Raw genomic sequence first — 21,076 nt, 5'->3', positions numbered from 1 at the left:
GGAGGAGGGAGGGAGGAGGGGAGGGAAGGAGAGGATTATTCCAGAGAGTAGAGTAGAAGGCATACTAAGCATTTGTGTAAATGATGCTTACCAACACTAAGGAAGAGGAGTGTTATAGACCATGAGCATATCTTTCATTAGAATAGCCAGAAGTCCTGGAAAACTTTAACAAGTTTCCAAGCTCTCTTCAGAAGACTTAAGAAGTCAAAAATACATGACAGTTCAGAGTAATAGCTCATGATAATAGTTTCAGTCTGAAAAATGAAAGGACTAAGGTTACTTGCTACTTCTGAAGTCAAGCAGGTATCACTATCACTTATCACTACAGACAGGTATTTCCTGGCAGGCCAATCTAGCACATAGGTGGTGCTTGCAGTGCTTTTATTGTAGAGAAAACAGCACAGGCACTCTCTGCTGGAGCTCTGGAGGGAAGCAGGGATGTTGTACTCCACATCTGGGAGCAGGAAGGGCCACCCACAGAGCCTGTTCCTCTCCACACAGACTGCCAGCAAATAAGCTTCAGCAAATAAGGTACTACAGGTGGTCTGAAAAGCATTGAGATATTCTGAGCATATGGACTTTGTTATAGAGTTGAAGCAGAAACCTTGGTATAGAGGTGTTCACTCCTATGTTCAAAACTTTTGCTCTGCTGCTGACACACTCTATAACATTGCAGAGATCAACTCAGTTTACCCTATTCTTTCTCCTTTTACATCCTTTGTATTTTTGTTCTGCAAAGGTATGGCTTGTACAAAGATATACCACAGAAATACCATGGAAAGTCTAACTACCAGAAGAATCAAGTGGTGTTAACATTTCACCTCCCTAGACTGCATTCAGATAGAAGGAAGCTCTGAATGAGCAACACCAGGCTCATGTGACTGTACTTCGCATGACTGCACTAGTTTGTTTTGAGGTAATTCAGAGCTTCCTACTTGAAAAAGTTGATAACTGATTTTGTTGAAAAACAGAATATATTTTTACACAGATGATAGATAACACTGTATAAGTCTGCTGAGGCCCAAATACTCTTGTTTTGTATTTCTCCGTCACTGAAACTCTTTTGTATACCATGCTCCTTCCAAAGGAATCAAAACCTTCTAGCCTTCCAAAATCTGAAAAAAGGCACCACCTTTTCAGCCTAGTCATGAAATGGCTGCACTTTTTTCCCCATTCAGTGAAGAATCCAGTTTTGTGGATGCTTTTTGTTAGTTAGTTCATTTGTTTTCTCAAAAGATCTAAAAATCCATGTGAAAAAATAAGCTGAAAACCAACCTCATATAAACTGCATCTACATCTTTCAAGCAGAGAGAATGTACTTCATTTTTATTTCAGAGATTTCATTTAAGAAAAGAAAATTAGATCTTAATTTAATAAAAGCTAACATTTGCTCAAAGTCATTTTCTCAGTATCCCAGTAGGTCCTGAGAACTTCTGCTCCCCTTGTCTGTAGCAGCGCTCATACACATTCTCACCTGTTGTCTGTTCTCTGCTGCTGCACTCACTGTCCACCTTGTCCACCTCAATGTGGTACTGGTGAACCCATTGCTTCACCTCTGATGTTCACATCACCTATGGCAGCCTATTTCTGTCACTTCAACCTGCTCTCCATCTCACTTCAGCTTCCAGGTGAAATGATAATATTTCTCATTTCCTTTTTATCTTTCCCTCACTTTTAATTTTCACTTCCCCTGCATTGTTTAAAATGCACCTATAACCAACTACAATTACAACAATTGCAATACAAGTGATAACCATTACTTGTTGTATCTGTCATTTCTTTTCATTTAATATCAAATATGATTATATACTAATAAAAGCTCATTTCCCCCCCCTTATATTCTAGAATAAGATTGGGTTGAAATCTTTGTTATAGAGAATGTCATTAACAACATTAAAACTAGTGCTGCTGTGTATTTTGTACCTCTCAGTTATTAGCAGCAGTGCTGAACAGTACAGGCTAACAGTTCATTGTGATTTCTAGCATCTACAGACTTTTCCTAGAAATGCACAAGGTGGAATTCTGTGCTTGCTATACAATCAGAACAGCCATGCATTTAATAGCTTAATACCAGTGAAAAGAAAGTAACCAGAAATATGTGGACAGAAATACATGCAGAGTTAGGTTTTCTTTACAGCTTTTCCCTGAATTTCAGAAAGAAAGATTTACAAACAGCAATGTCCCAGTCAGCAAGCTGTAGAGAATTGCTAGCACTCCTATTCTGCCTTCACCTATGTCAAAAGATTGAGTTAGAGACTCAGGTTCAGTTCCTGAAGTTTTCCTTCCCCAGAGTCTGAAGTTATATGGATCTATTTTAGGATCTGAGACTGTCTGGTTCAGAATTCACTCTCTGCAAATCACTTGAAAATAAAATCAAGTTAATAACGTTAAGCAAAATCTGCAGTCCATCAGCTAGAAATAGAGTAAATTTAGATTGGTATTTTAACAGCATTATACTCACATAGGATCTTTATGCAATCATTGAGAGAATAAAGTTCAAACAACAGTTAAGATTTTCGGAATGTAGAAGAGCTGTATCCTGTTTGCATAGCAGCAGCTATCCATCTGGTTCTCATAATCAGTTTAGAACTGTTGTTGAACAGAGCAGCTCACGTTCCTATTCAAGCTATGTCAGAAAAGAAGTGACTGTGCTAAAGGGAAACCACCAAGTTTCTTAGGAATTTATGAGCAGTTCCAGTTTCGTTTTGAATTCAGAACTCTTTCATACTGAAAGCACCTTGTATTCAGTTCTGACAACAGGCATCCAAACAGGTTTATCAAAGCATTATACAGAATTATTCTTTTAATTGTGCGCTAATTTTGGATTTATGTCTACTTAGGGCACTATCCAGCCTTGGATTCTAAACTTGCATCTACTATAACAATTCCATATTCATGAAACTTCCAAGGTTCATTTTCTTAATTTCACCATTTTCTTAATTTTCACCAGATTCATTTTAAAGGACTTTCTCTAGGGATAATCTAACTTCTGCAGAATACATTTCTTGTTCACTTTATTCCATTTACATCTATGTTCATCAGTTTTTAAAAAAGCAACTGCTCACAGTGGAGGTTGTCAAAGACAGGTGCCTTGAGGAATTTCCCTCCTTGCAAAAACTTGCCAGGATAAAGCCTAGTTACATGGATTTAAGTTGGCACTACAATGAGTGGGAGAAGACATCTTTTCTAACATTGATTATTCTATGACTCTGTTAAACCTCATCAAACTCACTGAATATGGATTTTACTGTTACATTGTGTTATTTACATCCATACTACAGTTAATCTCTTCTCAGTTAACATTTATGTGTAGCCATATCACATGAAGCTATTCTGGGACTGCCTGAAATTTTTCTAGAAAAACTCCAGTGACCTACTTGGCATCTGTCAGAAGTCCAAAGTTTAGATAACTGACCTAGATGATCTCCAGAGATCCCTTCCAACCACAATTCTGTGACTCATCTGATGGCAGAGCTCCATACATCCCCACTCACTCAAAGGGCAGCTCATTCTCTTTACCTCCACAGCCTGTCCTTCCTAAACAGTCCATCACAGCACTCCAATGGAGTGAGGTATCCCACCATGTCTCTGTGATCCCAATCAGGTCACAACCCTGTACAAGTCCCCACACAGACTTCTGTAATTCCTCCTGCCTGTTCCACGCCTGCATGCATTGTGTACAGGCATTTCAGGGAGGCATCCAAATGTGTTATTCCACAGATAGAGCATGAGTGATGTCACTTCCTTCTTTACATGCCTATGCTTTCTATGCTCCTTCTTTTCTGAGCATTCTTGTCTCTTATCTTGTCCGCTCTGACCACAGATTCCTTACCTGTTTGGTGAAAAATATCTCCCTCTGCTGCATCTAGGTATCTAAATTTCCGCAGGGCTCTTGAGACCTCTTCTGCAAAAAAACCCAGAATGTTTCCTCTTCCCACCTGGCAGAAAAGGTATCCCATAGTAATATTATTGCCACTGTCACCATCTCTTAGTTGTTTTGCGCTAGCTCTGGCTACAACAGTGTTCCTTCTACTGTTCCTTTTCTGGGACGGTAAATCAGTGAACTGCCTTGGGCATCTCCTGGACCCAGAGACACCTGGCAGGATCTTAACAGGAACAATCATATAGAGTGCCAGACCACGGAAATATGGGATGGGAGAGAGGGAATAAGGGAGGAGTTGCTGCACAAGCAGAGCCCCACTGTTAACTTCTATGCTATTTTCCTGGTTTTCACATGTTTAGATGGTACACCATTGGTACTTGTCTGTCAAGGATATTTCCAGCCAGAAGGGAAAAGGGATAGACATTAAAAGCCCTGCAGGTCCAATAGTAATTATTCTATTTTTTCTTATCATTAGTTATACTTTAATACAATTGTCAGTAGTAGTAGGAATAATCATATTCTTCAAAATGAAATGCTTCATTGAAAAATTTGTCCAAGCTGATTCATAATTATATTTTTTTAAATGAACGGTTTCTGAACTTAAGTCAGTTTGACTGTGCACATGAAGCAGGCTTTTCTTAGCAATTTCGGGCCTCCAAAATTGTTCATCCATTAAAAAGCAAAATGCAGGTTGCTGAAACCAAGTCTGTTCTCAAAAAAAAAATCACAAAACACTGAAGTGTCATGCAAGGATTGTTAACCAAAGGAAAAATATTAAAGTTTGGTGTTTAACTATGTTTTTATGTTAGAATCAGGAAGGATTTCCTCTCACCTATTCTCACAATCCAAATGTGTCTTATTTTTGTTTAGGTATTCTGCCATCATGAGCAGGCACTGTTTATACCAAAATAACTCATGGCATTGAGGGACCACCATGGTGGCCTTTTTCCCTCTTCTCATAAAAATGAAGCCAAGAGAATTAGTTTATACTAAAAGCCATATTTATATTAGACAACTTACAGTTTGGATGTTAAAGAATAGAATGCTACAGAATCATAGATTCAGAATCACATAATCATAGAATTACAGACCGACTTAGTTTGGAAGGGACCTTACAGCCCATCTAGTTCCAATCTCACCCACCAGCTCAGACTGCCCAGGGCCCCATCCAATCTGGCCTTGAACATCTCCAGGGTTGGGGCATCCTCAGCTTCTCTGGGCAGCCTGTGCCAGGGCCTCAACACCAACCGAATAAAAAATGTCCTCTTAACCTAAATTTCCTGTCTTTTAGTTTAAAAACATTTCTCCTTGTACTATCACTATTTGATCATGTAAAAAGTTTGTCCTATTTCTGCAGAGAAATTCAAAGAACTTGCATGGAGACAATAGTTCTTTTCTCATCATCTGCTAGACACAGCACTTTTCTAGTGAAAGAGTAAAATCTCAGGCCTCCCATCAGCCACTAAAGAGTTCAAGCACCTGTCATTTTGTATAATAGGGTTCAGCTAAAAAAAATTAAAAACATGCCTATATTCCCCTCATTTTCTTGTCTTCTAGCACTTCTTCTCATCTAGCACTGTCAACAATAACAAGCAGTTCCTGTTGATTGGTGGAATTTGATAAAGACATCTTATGTTTCGTGATACTGAGCACACACTAACAGTACTGCCTTGTGAAGTGTGATAGTAGTTTAAAAGAACTGCCTTTTCATCCTGACTTCACTATGTGGCAGACACTGCTGCAGTTTCAGAGAGAAATTTGAAAATAAGGAGGTAGTCTGCAAAGGACATTGTTTATGTGGTAATATGAAACCACAAGCATGTGTAGAGAGGCAGTGATTTTTTTACATATGGTCCTCATAATTCTAAAGCCATTCTTGCACTTCAGGAAAAACTAAGAATTGCCTTCAGTGACAACAAGATACTGGCTTCAAAAAATGTGCTGAGAAACAGGAGCGGGTGTCCAAGTTCATATAGCATTCTTCCAATGAATAAATGACTTCAGAGTTAACTTCAGTTACACTTTAGCTTAGGTGTACCAACCTTCTGTCCTACTACCTAAAGCAGCTTGTTGAGACATACTAAATACCTCTTTGTATTAGCCAGATTGAATTCTGCTAGCAGTGAAGGCCAGAACCTGCATTCCCACCTCTGGGACTGCAGAGCTAACTCATTTAAATTAAACAGAAAAAATAAAACAGGAGCCCAGTGAGATTCCATATTTTCACAGTTTATCTCTGTGGGAGACATTTGAGGCTATTTGAATATCTGAATTTTCCAGAAACAGCATGAGCAGTCCCCACACCAGACACTGACATTTCAAAGACGGCAGGGAAAAATAATGATAATTAAAAAACAAAAACAAAACAAAACAAAAAAAAATTTTTATTTAAAAATATAGTTATGAATGGCATTGTAATAAATAATTTCAATCTGTGTGACAAAAACAACCGAAGAGCTATGAACTTGCAAAATGTAACATGACAATAGATTAAGAAATACCATCCAGGAGCATGTTCCATCATCATTTCTTAAGTAAACAACAAGAACATATATTTCATGTCCTAGCAGTGAGAAGGTTCTTCTTCTGTTTCCAGGATGAACAAAAGGGCAGTCCAAACTGAGATGTGTACTTCTTTAAGGTCCAAAGAGTTGTATTATCCCCAAATGTTAAATCAGAAGAATAACAATCACTTACTAATCAAGTAGTGCCAGCTGTATCACAAGGAAATTAAAACCGCAAAACAACCTTTTTTCAGAGAAAGAGATGAATAAGCTGAGCATGATCTAATAATTTCCAGGAATTTTCTCATAGTCATCAAGAGGGTTACAGTACCCTTTTAGCTATATTTAAAAAATAGCTAATAGTAGCCTGCGTTTTAAGGTCTACAGTAAAGACAGAAAATGTCCTGTATATATAGCATCTTTTCTTGTTGCACTCTTATCTTCTATGTGTATTGAAAAAATTCTTCACAAGCTAGAAAACAAAATCACTGCAGTGAACCGAGAGCTTCAACAGGAAAAAAGTCCAGAAAATGGACTGTTTAAGCACGAGCTGTGAATTTTTTTATGGTCCTAGACCTAAAGTGCTTTATCTTCAATACATTTTCAATAGGATGTGTCCTTGAAAGTGCATAAACTTCAGAAAGCATAAATGTGGACCTTTAAATAAACCTCTCTGTACTTAGTTATATAAAAAGAGGCCAGAATCCAGGGGTCTATTATGCTATGATAATTGCATCTTTTCCCGATTTACAGTAATATGGAAGAAGGTTGCAACAACAGAATAAAAAAAAAAAGATGAGTATCTCCCCAAACAGACAGAGCAGAGAACATCAGGTCTGTCAAATCTTCACCATCAATGGAAAATCTTCCCCTGCTTTCTCTAAGTCTTCTCAATTTGTATGTCTGCAAAAGGAAGAATTATATGAAAAAAAAATCAAACCTCAAAAATATGAAATAACAGAGCATTTCTTCAATTTGTGTCTCTTTCTCAGAGTTTGGAGGTACCAATAAAAAATCCTTTCATTTTCAAAACAAAAGATCAAAAATAATATTAATAAGGTCAAACAGAAAGAAAATGTGATCATGGTAAGAAATGGTAGTTTAAACACACTGGAGGTTAGAGTGTTTGTACAAATGCAGTGAAACAAATTCAGCCTAACAAATACAGAGAAATTGCTGTGAGTTAGGTCATCTCTTCTTTTAAAATCCAATACAGTGCCCCATCTGTCATTATCTCTGGTACGGTATCCCCAAGCCCTGGCTGTTTTATGCAGAGATCTATACTTGGTTATCTTTCTTTAGTTTTACAGTAGTAAAGTATTGCAGGAAGGGACTTGGGAGGTAATTTAAGTTCTTTTAAAAGTTAGAGAGAAAGTAAAAGAAAAACTTCAATAACTTCACCCTGTTTTTCCATGCCACAGTCTGTTTTGTGAGCTTCAAAGACTCAATTATATATTTTCCTGCTTTGCTGAGACAGAATCTCATAACTTGTTAAAGTTTGAGTGGCAATGATGGGCTAAGGCCTCCCTCCCCATTGTCATCATCATCACCATTCCTCCAGTTGTGCTGTCAAGACTCCTAATGGTCATTAAATGTGAGGATAACAGATGATTCGCCCTGTGTGAAATTTGCCACTATTTTTACCGTTATCATTTATGCTTACATTTCAACTCTTCATCTTCAAAAGAAGGACATCTGCAGTCATGTGCGTCCTTATCTTTCAACAGCTCTTGAAACAAACCACACACACAGATAACAGTCAGCACAGATAAAACCATTCATGCAATGATAAAACTTTGTTAATCTTGTCTCAGGGCTTCCAAGAAGCATATGACTTAAATTAGGAAAGAGATTAATACTAAGTACTGTGTCTGTTTTGGATGAGCATTTTCTTAAGGAAAAATCCTAACTATCTGTATGGACTAACTTGCACAGAGCAGTGTATTTTAAAGTGGTCTTTAAATAAAGCCAAACAACATATAAATAATAATAAAAATTTTTAAAAACCATCAGTAGAGAAGACTAAAGTATTTTATTCTCTTTTCTCTATGTAGGTATTAGCTCTATTTCTTTTCCTGTTTGACTGTCATGGTGTTACTGGCCATTCAGCGAGCTTTGCTAAATAGAACCAGTGTCTGAACAGGAGGGAAAAAAAGGCTAGTAGGGAAAAAAGTGGGGAATAAAGTGTCATTGCCACCATTATAGAATAAATTCTCAGTTACAGATTTTTTTTAAATTATTTCCATAAGACACAACTGAGCTAGATCTATGCTACAGGTACATACTTGCTGTATTAATTGATGATTTTGCCGTATGTGTCCTACAGTCCTTATTTGCTCTAGCTGAAAGAAAATAAGAGAGAAAAGTCAAAATGAAAGGAAAATACTCATTTTAGATCTACTTAATGTATGCTTAAGCACATTTGTCGGAAGGGCGCTCTTAGCATAGTATAGTCACTGGTTCTCAAAATTCTCCACCTCTTCAAGTCTTCAGTGCCCACAGTCTGTCAGTTTTCCTTCCTATTTCCTTTCTAGTTGGTTTGCAAGCCGATACTCTATTGACACTATCCATTATCATAACTGAAATGTAATTGCTCAAATGTTTTCTTGTTATACATTTTCACCTAACATTTGAGCATGTTGGGCAATAGAGAACAAAAAGAGAGTCACCTTCTTACCATATTCAGTGGGAAACAAGCCCATTTTCAGAAAGGCTCTGCTCTTAAGGAGTTGCCTGTCTGGTCATCTAGGTCAGCTTGGGTTTTAAAAGAAAAATGTTCTTAGTACTATTTTAGCTTTTGAATCAATTCTTAGCTTATGACACTTACATACATATAATATAATCATGTTAATCATATATAATTGTGTATACTATCACATACACAAACATGTGATTAATAGTACTTATGCAATGTAGGAAATTCCCAACCTTTGCTGAAATCCCCAGATAGGAATCTTCTGAGAATTCAAGGATATTGCTATCCCTTCTTCCACTTTCATTTTCTACTCCTGTTCCTATCATGTTCCTAGGAGAAGTTTATTCTTCGGAATTTAGGCTTATGTACAGCCTTTATGTAGCCTGCCAGCATTACCCACAAGCCTGCTAAGCTTCACAAACACTTCTCCCAGGACGTTTCCATAGCACCTGTGCAGGAGATGAATTTGTGACCAGAAAACTGAATATCCACATTCATTTCTCTCTCGTATTTATTTTATGGAGTTCGAAAATGAAAGCTCAATGTAGTTGTTGTTGATACATCTTTTTGTGTAGTTTCCAGCCAGAAATGAGAGCTGTTTCTGACTTTCAGTAGGAAAAAGAGAGCTGGCAGGCAGGAAAATCACAGTTCTATTACACAGACTGAGAAAGCACATGTCTTTTGATGTACAAGCTTTTGAGAAGACTCTTCAAACTGTGAGTTACTCCCAGCTTAATTCATGACAGGTACCTATTTGTATCTACTGTAAGATTTGAGCGATTAAAAAGCAGCACTTAGTTCACTTCTTGTTCAGTTTTTTGGAGCATTTCTGGTAATGTTTCACAAAGTCATGTGAGTGTGATATTATAAAGCTGAAAGTACTGTATCAATGCTCCTCGTACTCTATTCATACAGCTTTACAGTATATATATTTATATTTATTAAAATCATAGGATATAATTTGTTATAATTAGAGGATAATTAGAGGAAGAATTCTGGCTAAGCAGAGAATGTTCAGCAAATCAAACTTTCATATTTTCAAATGAGCCCCTGTGGATGTTTTAAGGTCTGCATGACTTTACAGAAAAGTAAAAAGTACTACTGATAATAAAATTCCTTAAATAAACCCTTCTTCTCACAAAGAAGCGAGGGATGATGGTCAGGGCAGGAAAGAATTTATTTCAGGTTATGCAAACATATCAAACTTAAAAAAAAAAGAAGAAGAAAAAGAAATGGTGCATGAGCATGTTGTTGCTTAGATACTTTACAATTACACTTCAGGTCCTTCTTCTGGCTTGCTAGCAAACAAAAACAAATTACCACTAATACTTAAGCTGTTTCCAACTGTGTGATGCTGGTACTATCCAATCCAAGTCAGTCAAGTGAGCAGAAAATGTGAAAAACCTAACAAGGAAATGAAACAGTGGGAATACCTTGTGAAAAAAAAACCTTTCAGACTGAAGATTGGACTGATCCCTTCATATGTAATGTATCATTTTTTATAGTTTTTTAACAGGAATGAGGATGTATTTACAGTTCATAACAGATCAGTTTAAAAAGTGTTCACACTGGTTACAGAATGCAGTAAAAAAAATGCTAAAAACCCTGAAGTGCCCTATTTACTCTGAGCATTCAGAACAACTTTTATTTCTGGTAAGTTCTTAAACCATGCTTTGATGCTTCAGTATAATATTGCATTAGTCATATTGCTCTACCTATGAGAAGAATTAATAGAGATGTGTAATCAAATGATCTGAGTGTGGTGGGCAACCCATTCCACTCTGCTGACCTAACAGGTCATATCTGATTGAGTCAAGTGAAGAAAAAGAAAGAAACAACGTGGTGAAAAACAAGTGGTTTCATTGTTAAGGATCTAAGGAAGGATTTATGATCTCATCTCATCTTTGTGAAGATGAATCAACAGGAAACATTACAAGAACTTAGATACACAAAAATAAATATCTTGAATGTACCTTTCCTTATGCAGACAGTAATTGACACTGATCCAACGAGGACACTCACAATGAAAATTGGCCAAACAAAGCGCCTGCTCTCAGTCCACAGCACGTCATCAGCTGAATCTTTAAGAAATAGGAGTAGATGAAAGGCACTGCAGAATTACATAAGCTTCTCCCTTTTTTTTTTCATTTTCATTATTATTTTTGTTATGATAATTGATGTGATAACAGCGTTTTAGATTTTGTCTAATGCTGATGTGCATTCACACAATGCATTCATTATTTAACAAATATTAGATAAACATTATCTAACAAATTCCTATCTGTCTTTGCTTCCTGCATTCCATTGGACAGTGCCTTTCCTTCCATCACAAATCCTGCTTGTCACCAAGGTACAAAGGTACCCACTTAGTATCCTTCTGTCAAGACTACAGGAAACAGCTGCTTGACAAGGAAAAAAGGTGTCACTTTGTTCTGGTAAAACTCGGAATGCAAAGGATATGTTGCTTCCTCAAGCCTGGATGCCTTTCTTATCAGTACTGAACTTGCCTTCCCTTCACCCTTTGAAAGGATGGCTCACCTTCCCTACTCTCAGCTGCCTCCTTCCACCCCATCAGTCACAAAAAGCATTTTTAGCAAGATGTTGAATTTATATATGCTCACAGCTAAAGCTATAATGGCAGGAAAAGACCAGGTTTTCCAAATGTTCAAAAAGACCAGGTTGCTGACAATTTGCATAATAAAAACAGAATTTTTCTTAAAGCGTGTTTAATTTATATGAGTCTCCTTTCTGATCTTCAAGTGATATGCTTTTCAAATAATTGAACTTTTTTTGATAAGAGTTTAACACTTAGTTTTCACATAAGTTGTATAAGATTCCCACTTTTGAATTATTAGTTCCATCCACAGATGCATAATGACAGTGTTAGTACAGTGGAAGCATACACTGTTAGCAAAACTCAACAGGTATTCCTTTTCAGTCTTTCCAAAATTGGATAGGAATATGAAACAAATAATGGCTAATTCAACTCAGACAAAATTATATCTTGAAATAAATTACCGTAAATTAAATTTAGAGTAGTTACCTAGTATGTATAAATTCGCAGATGTATTTTCTTGAATCTCTTTATTCCAGAAGATGCAACGAAAATTTTCGCGAGTTTTGTTTTTGATTGTGAGAGTACTTGTCACACGATACAGCTGATCACTTCCAGTTTCATAACTTGTATTTGCCTTATCGGTCAAATCCTGACATCCTCCATTTTGCCACATCACCTCAGCTTTTGGGTATCCCTCTGACTGACAAGTTAACTTCCACTCTTTGTCTCCTGTGCTTACCACTTCTTGGGTTATAGTTCTGTAAGGAGCTAAAGAGACGAAAGAAGATCTTTACCAGGAGGAAGCCAGAAGAACACTATCTATTAGCAAGATACCTTTTCCTTATCCCCAGCCTCCTGGCCACAGTTCTGTGCATCGGTTTGGTTTGTGTAAATAATGCTCCTGGTAGGGAAAGTAAATATTACTATTGTGTGTCTTTCTGTAATTGGGGGTACAGGGTATATTACAGTGTTGACAAAATGTTGACACAGCTATCTAAATGGCATTTACCTGACTGTTCCTCATATGTTAGAGAAATTAAGGGGACCATATGGATTCCACCTAGACAACGCAAGATTATACAGTGATGCAATGGTCACGAGTCTGCTACTGTCTCTGGGGAGCTTTCTTAAAATGCTAATGCAGGCATGCCCTTCTGCCAGGACTGCCCCCAAATCTTCCCACAGTATCTTAGAACAGTGAACTTCCTGCAGTAGAACTCTCACCCTGAACTTTCAGACTGATGGTCTTGTAGTCAGCTCCCCCGTACTCAATAAGGCAATGGTAAAGCCCTGCATCTTTGAGCTTCACGTTGCTGATCTGAAGGAGAGACTGCCCAAAATCCAGATTTTCTTTCAACAGCTTTATCCGTCCCTGAAAATCACTGTGCTGACTTCCAGAGTCTTCCTTTCCTTTGAGAAGTACGTAAACATCCTTTCTAACTTCATCTTTTTTTCCCAGATGACGCTCAAATCCCTGAACTTCAGTTTCCCATTCACTGGAAATATACATTCCATTGTCACATTGCTGCCAAGTTCCACAGTATAGAGCGATTTGGGAGCTTCAACTGTGAATAAAGCTGAAAAAGAAAATTTGAAAAAAAAATTCTGTTATAAGCCCTATTTTGAAAGCCATGCTTAATCAATATCTATGATATATGTTTATATGACAAATTTGAGGACCAAAAGTATCTGCCATGTTCTTGTTGAGCTTTTTTGCGTGCTTTTTCCCAATAACAAACAGGGCTGTTTATGCCTGCAGACACCTGCTTTGTGCAGGTACTCAGTATGTTCTAAAAACAATGTGCATCCACCCCCTCAGCTTTCAGAACATTGTTACAGTAACAGGCCACTGTTTATCAACTGTTAATACCTCTTGTGAGAATGTTCTGTTTATAGAAGTGCCAGTTCCTTTCTCCAAGGATGTTCAAGAACATGTAACAAATCCCAGACCTAACACTGCCAATTTTGCCTAAGGCAGATAGTATCTTGCCTCCATGATGTCTGTGTTGAGACGCTGGCAGGGATTTCAATCAAGCCATACATCAAAGCACTCATATTAAGTACACAGAGCATGTGTAGTGTGGAAGCCTACAATGACCTTTTCATTTAAAACATTCAGATAAATAAATAAGTAAATAAATAAATAAATAAGCACCTGCAGGAAAACTGAGAAATTTCCATGCTTACACATAGAAGCAAACAAATGGTTCTGCTACTTCTTACAATTCAGCTTCTTACCATTTAGGGAGTGCCAGCAGAATAGAAATATGTGCAAAAGCAAAAGCTTTTCCATCATGAAAGTAGAACCTAAAATGATAATGAATGAACATAAATATGTGCTTATTTTCTAACTTGCACTATAAAATACATTTCACAGCCACTGTGCACAAAGAAGTGGACACAGGGCACTGAATTCCACTCTAGCAAAGGCATGACAGAGTTGCATGTGTGACTACACCAAGTGAGGCAGAAACCTCCATTGGCAAGTTCAGAGAGAGCACCTGATTTTATTTCCTTTAAACACATTTGTTAATTATGGAAAAACATGAACTTTATCACTATCTGTCAAATAGTAAATGAATACTCACAAGCACCCAGTTGTTCCTATAAACCACAGCAGGGATGGTTTCTCCTGATGGGAAAAGAAGGGAGCAGTTCTCTGTACACATTATCTACACCACCATAGTGGGTGCAGTGAGCTCAATTTTTCCCTGAAAGCTGCCTTTATTTTACTGCATTGAGCTTTGCAGCATCTGGGACTTCACAGCACTGAAACAGCAATGCCCTTGTAAAACAGTGATTAAACAGCCTACAAACAAAACCTTGAATTTCTGCTGTTTTAGTTCTGAACATGCAAATGTGTCAATTTTCCCTCAAAAATTTTCCCCTCTTTACTACCATGACTTCTATACTCCTACACAACACTTCGAAAATAAAAACACTGATTAATGTCAGTTCAGACACTTACCTTCACACACCCACTGCTCTTGCTTAAATGTGAAATTTAAGTAAGAGCAGTATGGGATCAAACAGTAGTATATCTTCAAAGTGCACTTAACAAAAGCTTAAGCTGATTTCAATGGAAGTCTTTTGTGAATACAGAGAACTCCACAATTTTGTCTAAATAAAACTCTCATTTGGGACACACAAAAGAAAGATTGCATTCAATCTATTCAATTCTAACTGTTCTCTAGTGGTAACAGAAATTTGCATAAGAAATTAGGAACTATGGTAACCATCAGACCTCCTAACTCGTGAAATTCTCTCAGGATTGCAAAATTTACCCAAACAACAGTTTGGTATTTCTCTGGTTTTCAACACTACGGTGATAAATGAGCATATTGGTCTGAGCCATTAAGACATGTACGCTTTTACAGAATTGTGGCTCAAGAGGATGAGGTTCCTCCTAATAATTTGATTTAGGCTTCTTTATTCCCCCAGATTGCTGCTGTCTGATCCCAGCAGAGTGTTTGTGGACAGCAGGGCAGGTGGAGCTGAGGAAGGGAGCCCATCAAGCACGCTGCTAGGCAGGCATGAGCAATTACAGAATGCGGTTCTGCTAGACAAGACTCAAGGTGAAAGGTACGCTTCATGAATGAATAATTAACAGTCTTCTTAATATGCCTGGATACCAATTCACTCTTTAACCATTCTTAAAAGCAACAGCAGTCTGATTGCCCAAAGATGCTTAGGTGATGTAGATTCCCTCCATTCTTGCTTCCCAAGAAAACAAACCTTCTCAAATGAGGTAGACAAATCTCACAGGTGTGCCTCAGCGACATTCACTCCAAGCATGGCCTGCATAGAGTAAGCAACAGAGGCTGCCCTGTGCAGATGTGCAACTTTCAGTGTTCCCCAATCCAAGACCATAGAATTATAGAATGGCTTGCATTGGAAAGATCATCAAGTTCCAACCCCCTGCCACCGGCAGAATTGCCACTCACTGGGTGAATCAGGCTGCCCAGGTCCCCATCTAGCCTGGTACTGAGCACCTCCATGGACAACCACAGCCTCTCCGGGCAGCCTGTGATAGTGTTTCACTGCCTTCTGAGTAAACATCTAACTTAAATTTCCCCTCTTTTACTTTAAAGCCATTTCCCCTTGTTCTATCACTATCTGGCTATCTAAAAAGTTGGCCCCTTTCCTGTTTATAAACTCCCTTCAAGTACTGGGAGGCCACAATGAGATATCCCCACAGTCTTCTCCAAACTATGAATGATGAAAGCTGCAGTACGCTCAGGCTTGAAATGTGTCCTGCTTTATTCATAATGTCTATTCATAGTAGAGATCAGAACTGAGATGGTGGCCAGAACAAAGAGTATGTGCACTACTGACATAGGAGGACATCCATATCTGTGGATGCATCCCATCCCAGTTCTCTGTAGGTATTACTCTTAGGAGAGGAAATCAACTCCTGAGAGAGGGATGATAGCAAGGATGCTCTTCTATGGTTCTCAGAACCATGACTGTTTTCTGAAATTGTAAAATTCTAACTCCTTTGCTTTCAACTGGTATAGAAGAAGATAGTAGAAAATATATGACTGTTACTTACAAAATTCCTCAAGACTGAGATAGTCTGCTGTGCTACTCAATTGTTCACTTTCAGTGAGGAAAAAAAGTAGGTCCAGGTCAAATCCAAAAGCACTCGAAAATGCTCTCTGCAGTAACCATCACAGACTGTCCTGCTTCACGTTGAGCAGAAGCATGCTCCAAGCTGGCTCAACTGAAGCAGCTTGAGACCTAAATGCCAAACCAAATCCAGTCTTCTCGCTGCTTTTCTTACAGAACCTGCCACAATGCTCCTTCTCTCCTCCGACTGATTTCTGATGTCTGTGGATAACACCGTTCTAAAGAGGCAAAAAGGTATTTGTAGCAAGAAACAGTCTTCAGTGCAGCTGGCTGCAACAGTTCCCTCACAATCACATGGAGATGACAAGAACAGAACTACTTGCCCAAGCCTTCTTATAGCAGAACTTAGATGTTCATGTAACTCCACTTCTTTAGGAAACTTCCCCATTATTGGAAAGTTCCCCAGCAGGGAAAATTCTCTGTTGCTAACAGTGGTTAACTGTAACCAGAGACAAAAAATGGGAAAACTAGTGCTTGAAATGCCACAGGCATATTAAGAAATGTGTCATGTAATCAGAGCAATATTTAGGCAACATTCAACCCCTCTACACTAATTCAAGAAAACTTTTTTGTGATTCTAGAAGTCATTAAGGAATACAGAAAAGAAAACAAGCACAAGAAGCCAAAGAATATTACTTACGTTCACCTGCTGACTGAAGTGGGATGTGTTCAATAGAAAGAAATAGGACTTTAAGCCTACGCTTCAGTGTAGGAGCTCACCCAATTCTGTTGCTTTTGTGTATCTCAAAAAGTGGAGAAGATTGTCAGAAGAATTTAAATGCTGTAGGACCACTTGAAAGTTTCCAGAAAATATTTTCTTCTTTAACCTGGCAGCCTACTCACAGTACCTGTCATGGAAGCAAAAACACGTAACAGGCAAAACGGGTCAGAGTTGGCATTTTTACTTGAAGCGTAGGAGGAATATGACAGGAGTATGAAATAGCAAAATGTAACATTTAAGTTCTGGTAATCTGAAAGTACTCTAGGAGGCTGAGATGGTGGATTTCCGTAGTAGGAGTGACTGATAAAGGTTTATTTCCACTAGTTTCTAATGTGCTTAAAAGCATGTGTTAATGACATTTTATTTTCTCAGAAGCAAAGATGCAGCAAAAAGAAACCAAAAGGGATTTGTAAAACAATGACTTTGAGACCACAGAAGCCATCAGTGTAGCCAGCTGTCAAAGCCATAAATTGTTTCCTCTTTTTCATCATTTGCCTTGAGCTCACAGAGCTGGGTTTTCCATGCAAGCACATAACAGAGAAGAAAAGACCACTGAAATTTTTTTTCACAGTGGTAGTCTTGTATGTTTATATGTATATAGATACCTACTGTTTTATATACATGTATCATTTATAGGTTTTAAAGCATGAACTATGTGGATATAAATATAGGTATAGATACAGATGTGAAATCATAGTATCTCAGAAATGTTTGAGTTGGAAAGGATCTTCAAAGGACATCTAGTCCAAATCCCTGCACTGAGCAGAGACACCCATAGCTCCATCAGGTGCTCAGAGCCCCATCCATCCTGACCTTGGGTGTCTCCAGGGACGGGGCACCCACCGCATCTCTTGGCAACCTGTTCCAGTGACTCACCACCCTTATCGCAAAAAAACCTTTTTCCTTACATCCAATCTAAATCTACCCTCTGTTGGCTTGAAACATTTCCCCTTGTCCAACCATATGCTCTTATTCTATATAGAAGATATAGATGATATAGATATAGATTTAGATATACATACACCTGTAGACATGGACATAAATACAGATGTAGATATAGCCACAAATGCCATATATATCAGTAGTAGTGAGTTTTTGATTTGGTTTGCTGTTTCGGGGGGGACAGATGTTTCTATTGTTCTGATCAGAATTTCCAGACAGACATCCCAACCCCGTCAGGTATCCCCGAGTAAGGCACAGGGCCGGAGCCGCTCGCGGGCAGAGAACCCCCAGAACCACAGCGGCTGCTCCCTCCGCCCCCGCCGGTCTCTGCCCTACCTGCCGGCTCCTGGTGGCTGATGCCGGCGAGCTGCGGTCATCGGCCGAGGAGATGCGGCCGAAAAGCGCCGGCGACAGGGATGGGCGAGAGGGAGCAGTGTCCCTACATGAGCAGGGCGGAGTCGTCCTCGCTGTGCCTGGTGGCTTTGCATTCCCGAAAGCCAGAGGCTTTCAGTAAACGAAATCGAAACAGAAACTGAGTCCTCCGGGTGGACGGAGGCTGCCGTCGGAGGGCTAGAAGTTCGACCTCTTTCGACGCTCCGTCCGGACGGAACCTGCAGAGCGCCAAGCTGAGATCACGAAATCGGATGTTATAACATGGTATGCACCTTCTGTACCACTATGATGACTGTAACTAACCAGGAGAAAGCAACCTGAATTCAAGAACCTTACTCGGGACATCGATGTATCAAAGAACCAAAACATTTCTGATAGTTCTAAAATGGTTCCAATAAGAACACTGTCATGCATACAGCAAAGGATATAAGGAAAACTCAAAATGCATGCCGACTTGCACATGGCACAGCTATGTACAGAAGGGCATAGCGGATGCTGTCTGCTTAAATATCTGGCACTGCCACCTTCAGTCAGTGGCTGGCATTTTTTGTGGGGCCATTAACCTGCAGGTGTCTGAGAGCTCGCTGAGTAGTCACTGTATACCACAGCCTGCACCTGAACCTCAGCGGTAGAAACCCATAAGTCTGTAGTGGCTGCAGCTGGAGTAGGGTCTGATGCCAGAGGCTGGGCTACAACACTCTGCCGGACGGCCCCCTCACCTACGTGCCATTAAGGGGTGAGACCCAAGTGAGTGACACTGTGTGCCAGTTGCTGGGTGGAACCAGGTCTCGATGGCCCTTGTGCCTGCGCAGAGTGCCACAGTGAGGGAGTGTGTGAGTGCAAGCAAAGGTCCATCCACCCAAGCCAGTGAGGGTGCACAGTGACTTGGAAGACAGGGAGCGTGTCTGCATATCTCATAGGCTCACATGTCTAGGTACTAGAACAAAGACTGGCATCCAGAGGCAGCTACTGGGCAGGCCAAATGTCTAAGCCCCACTGCTGGAGTCATGCACACTATACATATGTATAGATGCATTCTCGTCCTCACCTGCTCAGCCCGGGAGAGGAACAAGATGACACTGTTGTTGCTGTTTGTGTTCACATGAGCGCTCTGTGTGGCTGTCCATGAATGTATGTACCTATAACAACACCAAGTACATGAGCTCTGTGTGTATTTGCCCACCAGCAATATGTGCTCAGTGCATACCTCTTGTACCTGAGCAACCTCACCTCCTTGGGCTGCTGGACTTGTCTGATTTCCCTGACATGCAGAACTGTTCCTTTCAGCAAGAATCACTGCCAGCAACTGCTACCCCCATTCTCTGCATTCTAGACACCTTTCAAAAGACATATACCTGGATTTGGAATGTGACAGCCGGAATGCTTTGCTGTATTCAGCTATTTGCTCTGAAGAACAAAGTTCATGCAATTACCTGCTAATTTACTACTGAATATATAACTACAAAAATACTAATTCATGTTGAAAATTATATAATACTTTCTTTACAGAAATTCACCTTTCCATCTTTGTTCCTTTGTTGTCTTCTTGAGTTATTCATTCATGACTGCCTCAACTTTAATACATACTCTGCTGTGTTAATGGTTTGTAGTTTAGTTTCACTTTATTGCCATGTCTGGCATTAGAGACAGGTCTGAGTTTTGAAAATGATTCTGTTACTGAAGCCAATTCCATATTTCATGTTAGAATGGGATATGGAAAGACTTATGTTGGGAAACAACAGCAATTCATACTCAATAAAATTAGATCCTTCCTGAGATTTCAGAGAATAGAAAAGCAGCTTCAGATAGCTTTGAATAGCCACATTTTGTTTTGTTTTACATCTCATAGACTTATAGAATCACAGAATGGCTTGAGTTGGAAGGGACATTAAAGATCATTCAGTTCCATCAAACCAAACAAAAAAAAAACAGCAGGGTAAAGAATCAGCTGGAGGGCTGGGACCAGACAATGGTGAATGGAATTAAATGCAGATGGCAACTGGTCACAGGTGATGTTCCCCAGGGGTTGGTACTGGGACCTGTCCTGTTTAATATCTTTATTGATGATCTTGAGTGAACCGTCAGTTAGTTTGCAGAAGACACCAAGCTGGGAGGAATTGTTGATCTGCCTGAGGATAGGAAGACTCTACAGAGGGATCTGGACAGGCTGGATAACTGGACTGAGGCCAATGGGATGAGGTTCAACAAGACCAAATGCTGGGTCCTGCACTTTGGCCACAACAACCCCAGTCAACACTACAGGCCTGCGGTAGAATGGCTGGAAGACTGTGTAGAAGAAATGGGCTTAGGGGTGTTGGTTGACACTTGGTTAAATGTGAGCCAGCAGTTGCCCAGGTGGCCAAGAAGGCCAATGGCATCCTGGCTTGTATCAGAAACAGTGTTGTCAGATGGAGCGGGGAAGTGATTGTCCCCACATACTCAGCACTGTGCTCAGTTCTGGGCCCTCACTACAAGAAAGACACTGAGGCCCCGGAGCATGTCCAGAGAATGGCACTGAAGCTGGTGAGGGATGTGGAGCACAAGTCTTACGAGGAGCAACAGAGGGAACTCTGCTGCTTAGTAAACTCAGCTTGCTTAGTCTGGAGAAGAGAAGGTTCAGAGCACACACAATTGCTCTCTACATCTACCTGAAAGGAGGCTGTGGTGAGGTGGGATTTGTTGTCCTCTCCTATCTAACCAGTGATAGGATGAGAGGGAGTGGTGTCAAGTTGCACCAGGGGAAGTTCAGGTT

At 39.5% G+C, this 21,076-nt stretch overlaps 2 protein-coding genes across 2 annotated transcripts in view; both read right to left on the bottom strand.

Annotated features, from left to right (window-relative positions):
• LOC104915010 (programmed cell death 1 ligand 1) overlaps positions 1-2,655 on the bottom strand; it is a 15,876-nt gene extending 13,221 nt beyond the window's left edge. Inside the window, 1 exon segment of the mRNA XM_010725628.3 lies at positions 2,462-2,655. The gene's annotated coding sequence lies outside the window, so the exon portion shown is untranslated.
• Positions 2,656-6,101: 3,446 nt separating this feature from the next.
• On the bottom strand, positions 6,102-19,793 carry LOC100549187 (programmed cell death 1 ligand 1). The gene is given in 11 exon segments (XM_019610467.2): positions 6,102-7,290; positions 8,051-8,116; positions 8,673-8,729; positions 11,056-11,163; positions 12,126-12,407; positions 12,864-13,094; positions 13,097-13,216; positions 13,878-13,946; positions 16,192-16,486; positions 16,909-17,116; positions 18,268-19,793. Coding segments are annotated over 8 exon segments (945 nt in total). The 5' UTR covers positions 13,936-13,946; positions 16,192-16,486; positions 16,909-17,116; positions 18,268-19,793; the 3' UTR covers positions 6,102-7,267.
• Positions 19,794-21,076: the final 1,283 nt, after the last annotated feature.

The sequence above is a fragment of the Meleagris gallopavo genome, chromosome Z (genome assembly GCF_000146605.3).
Source record: "Meleagris gallopavo isolate NT-WF06-2002-E0010 breed Aviagen turkey brand Nicholas breeding stock chromosome Z, Turkey_5.1, whole genome shotgun sequence".
Classification (NCBI taxonomy): Eukaryota; Metazoa; Chordata; class Aves; order Galliformes; family Phasianidae; genus Meleagris; species Meleagris gallopavo.
The sequence above is the reverse complement of the archived record's forward strand: the minus strand, read 5'-3'. Positions and strand labels throughout refer to the sequence as shown.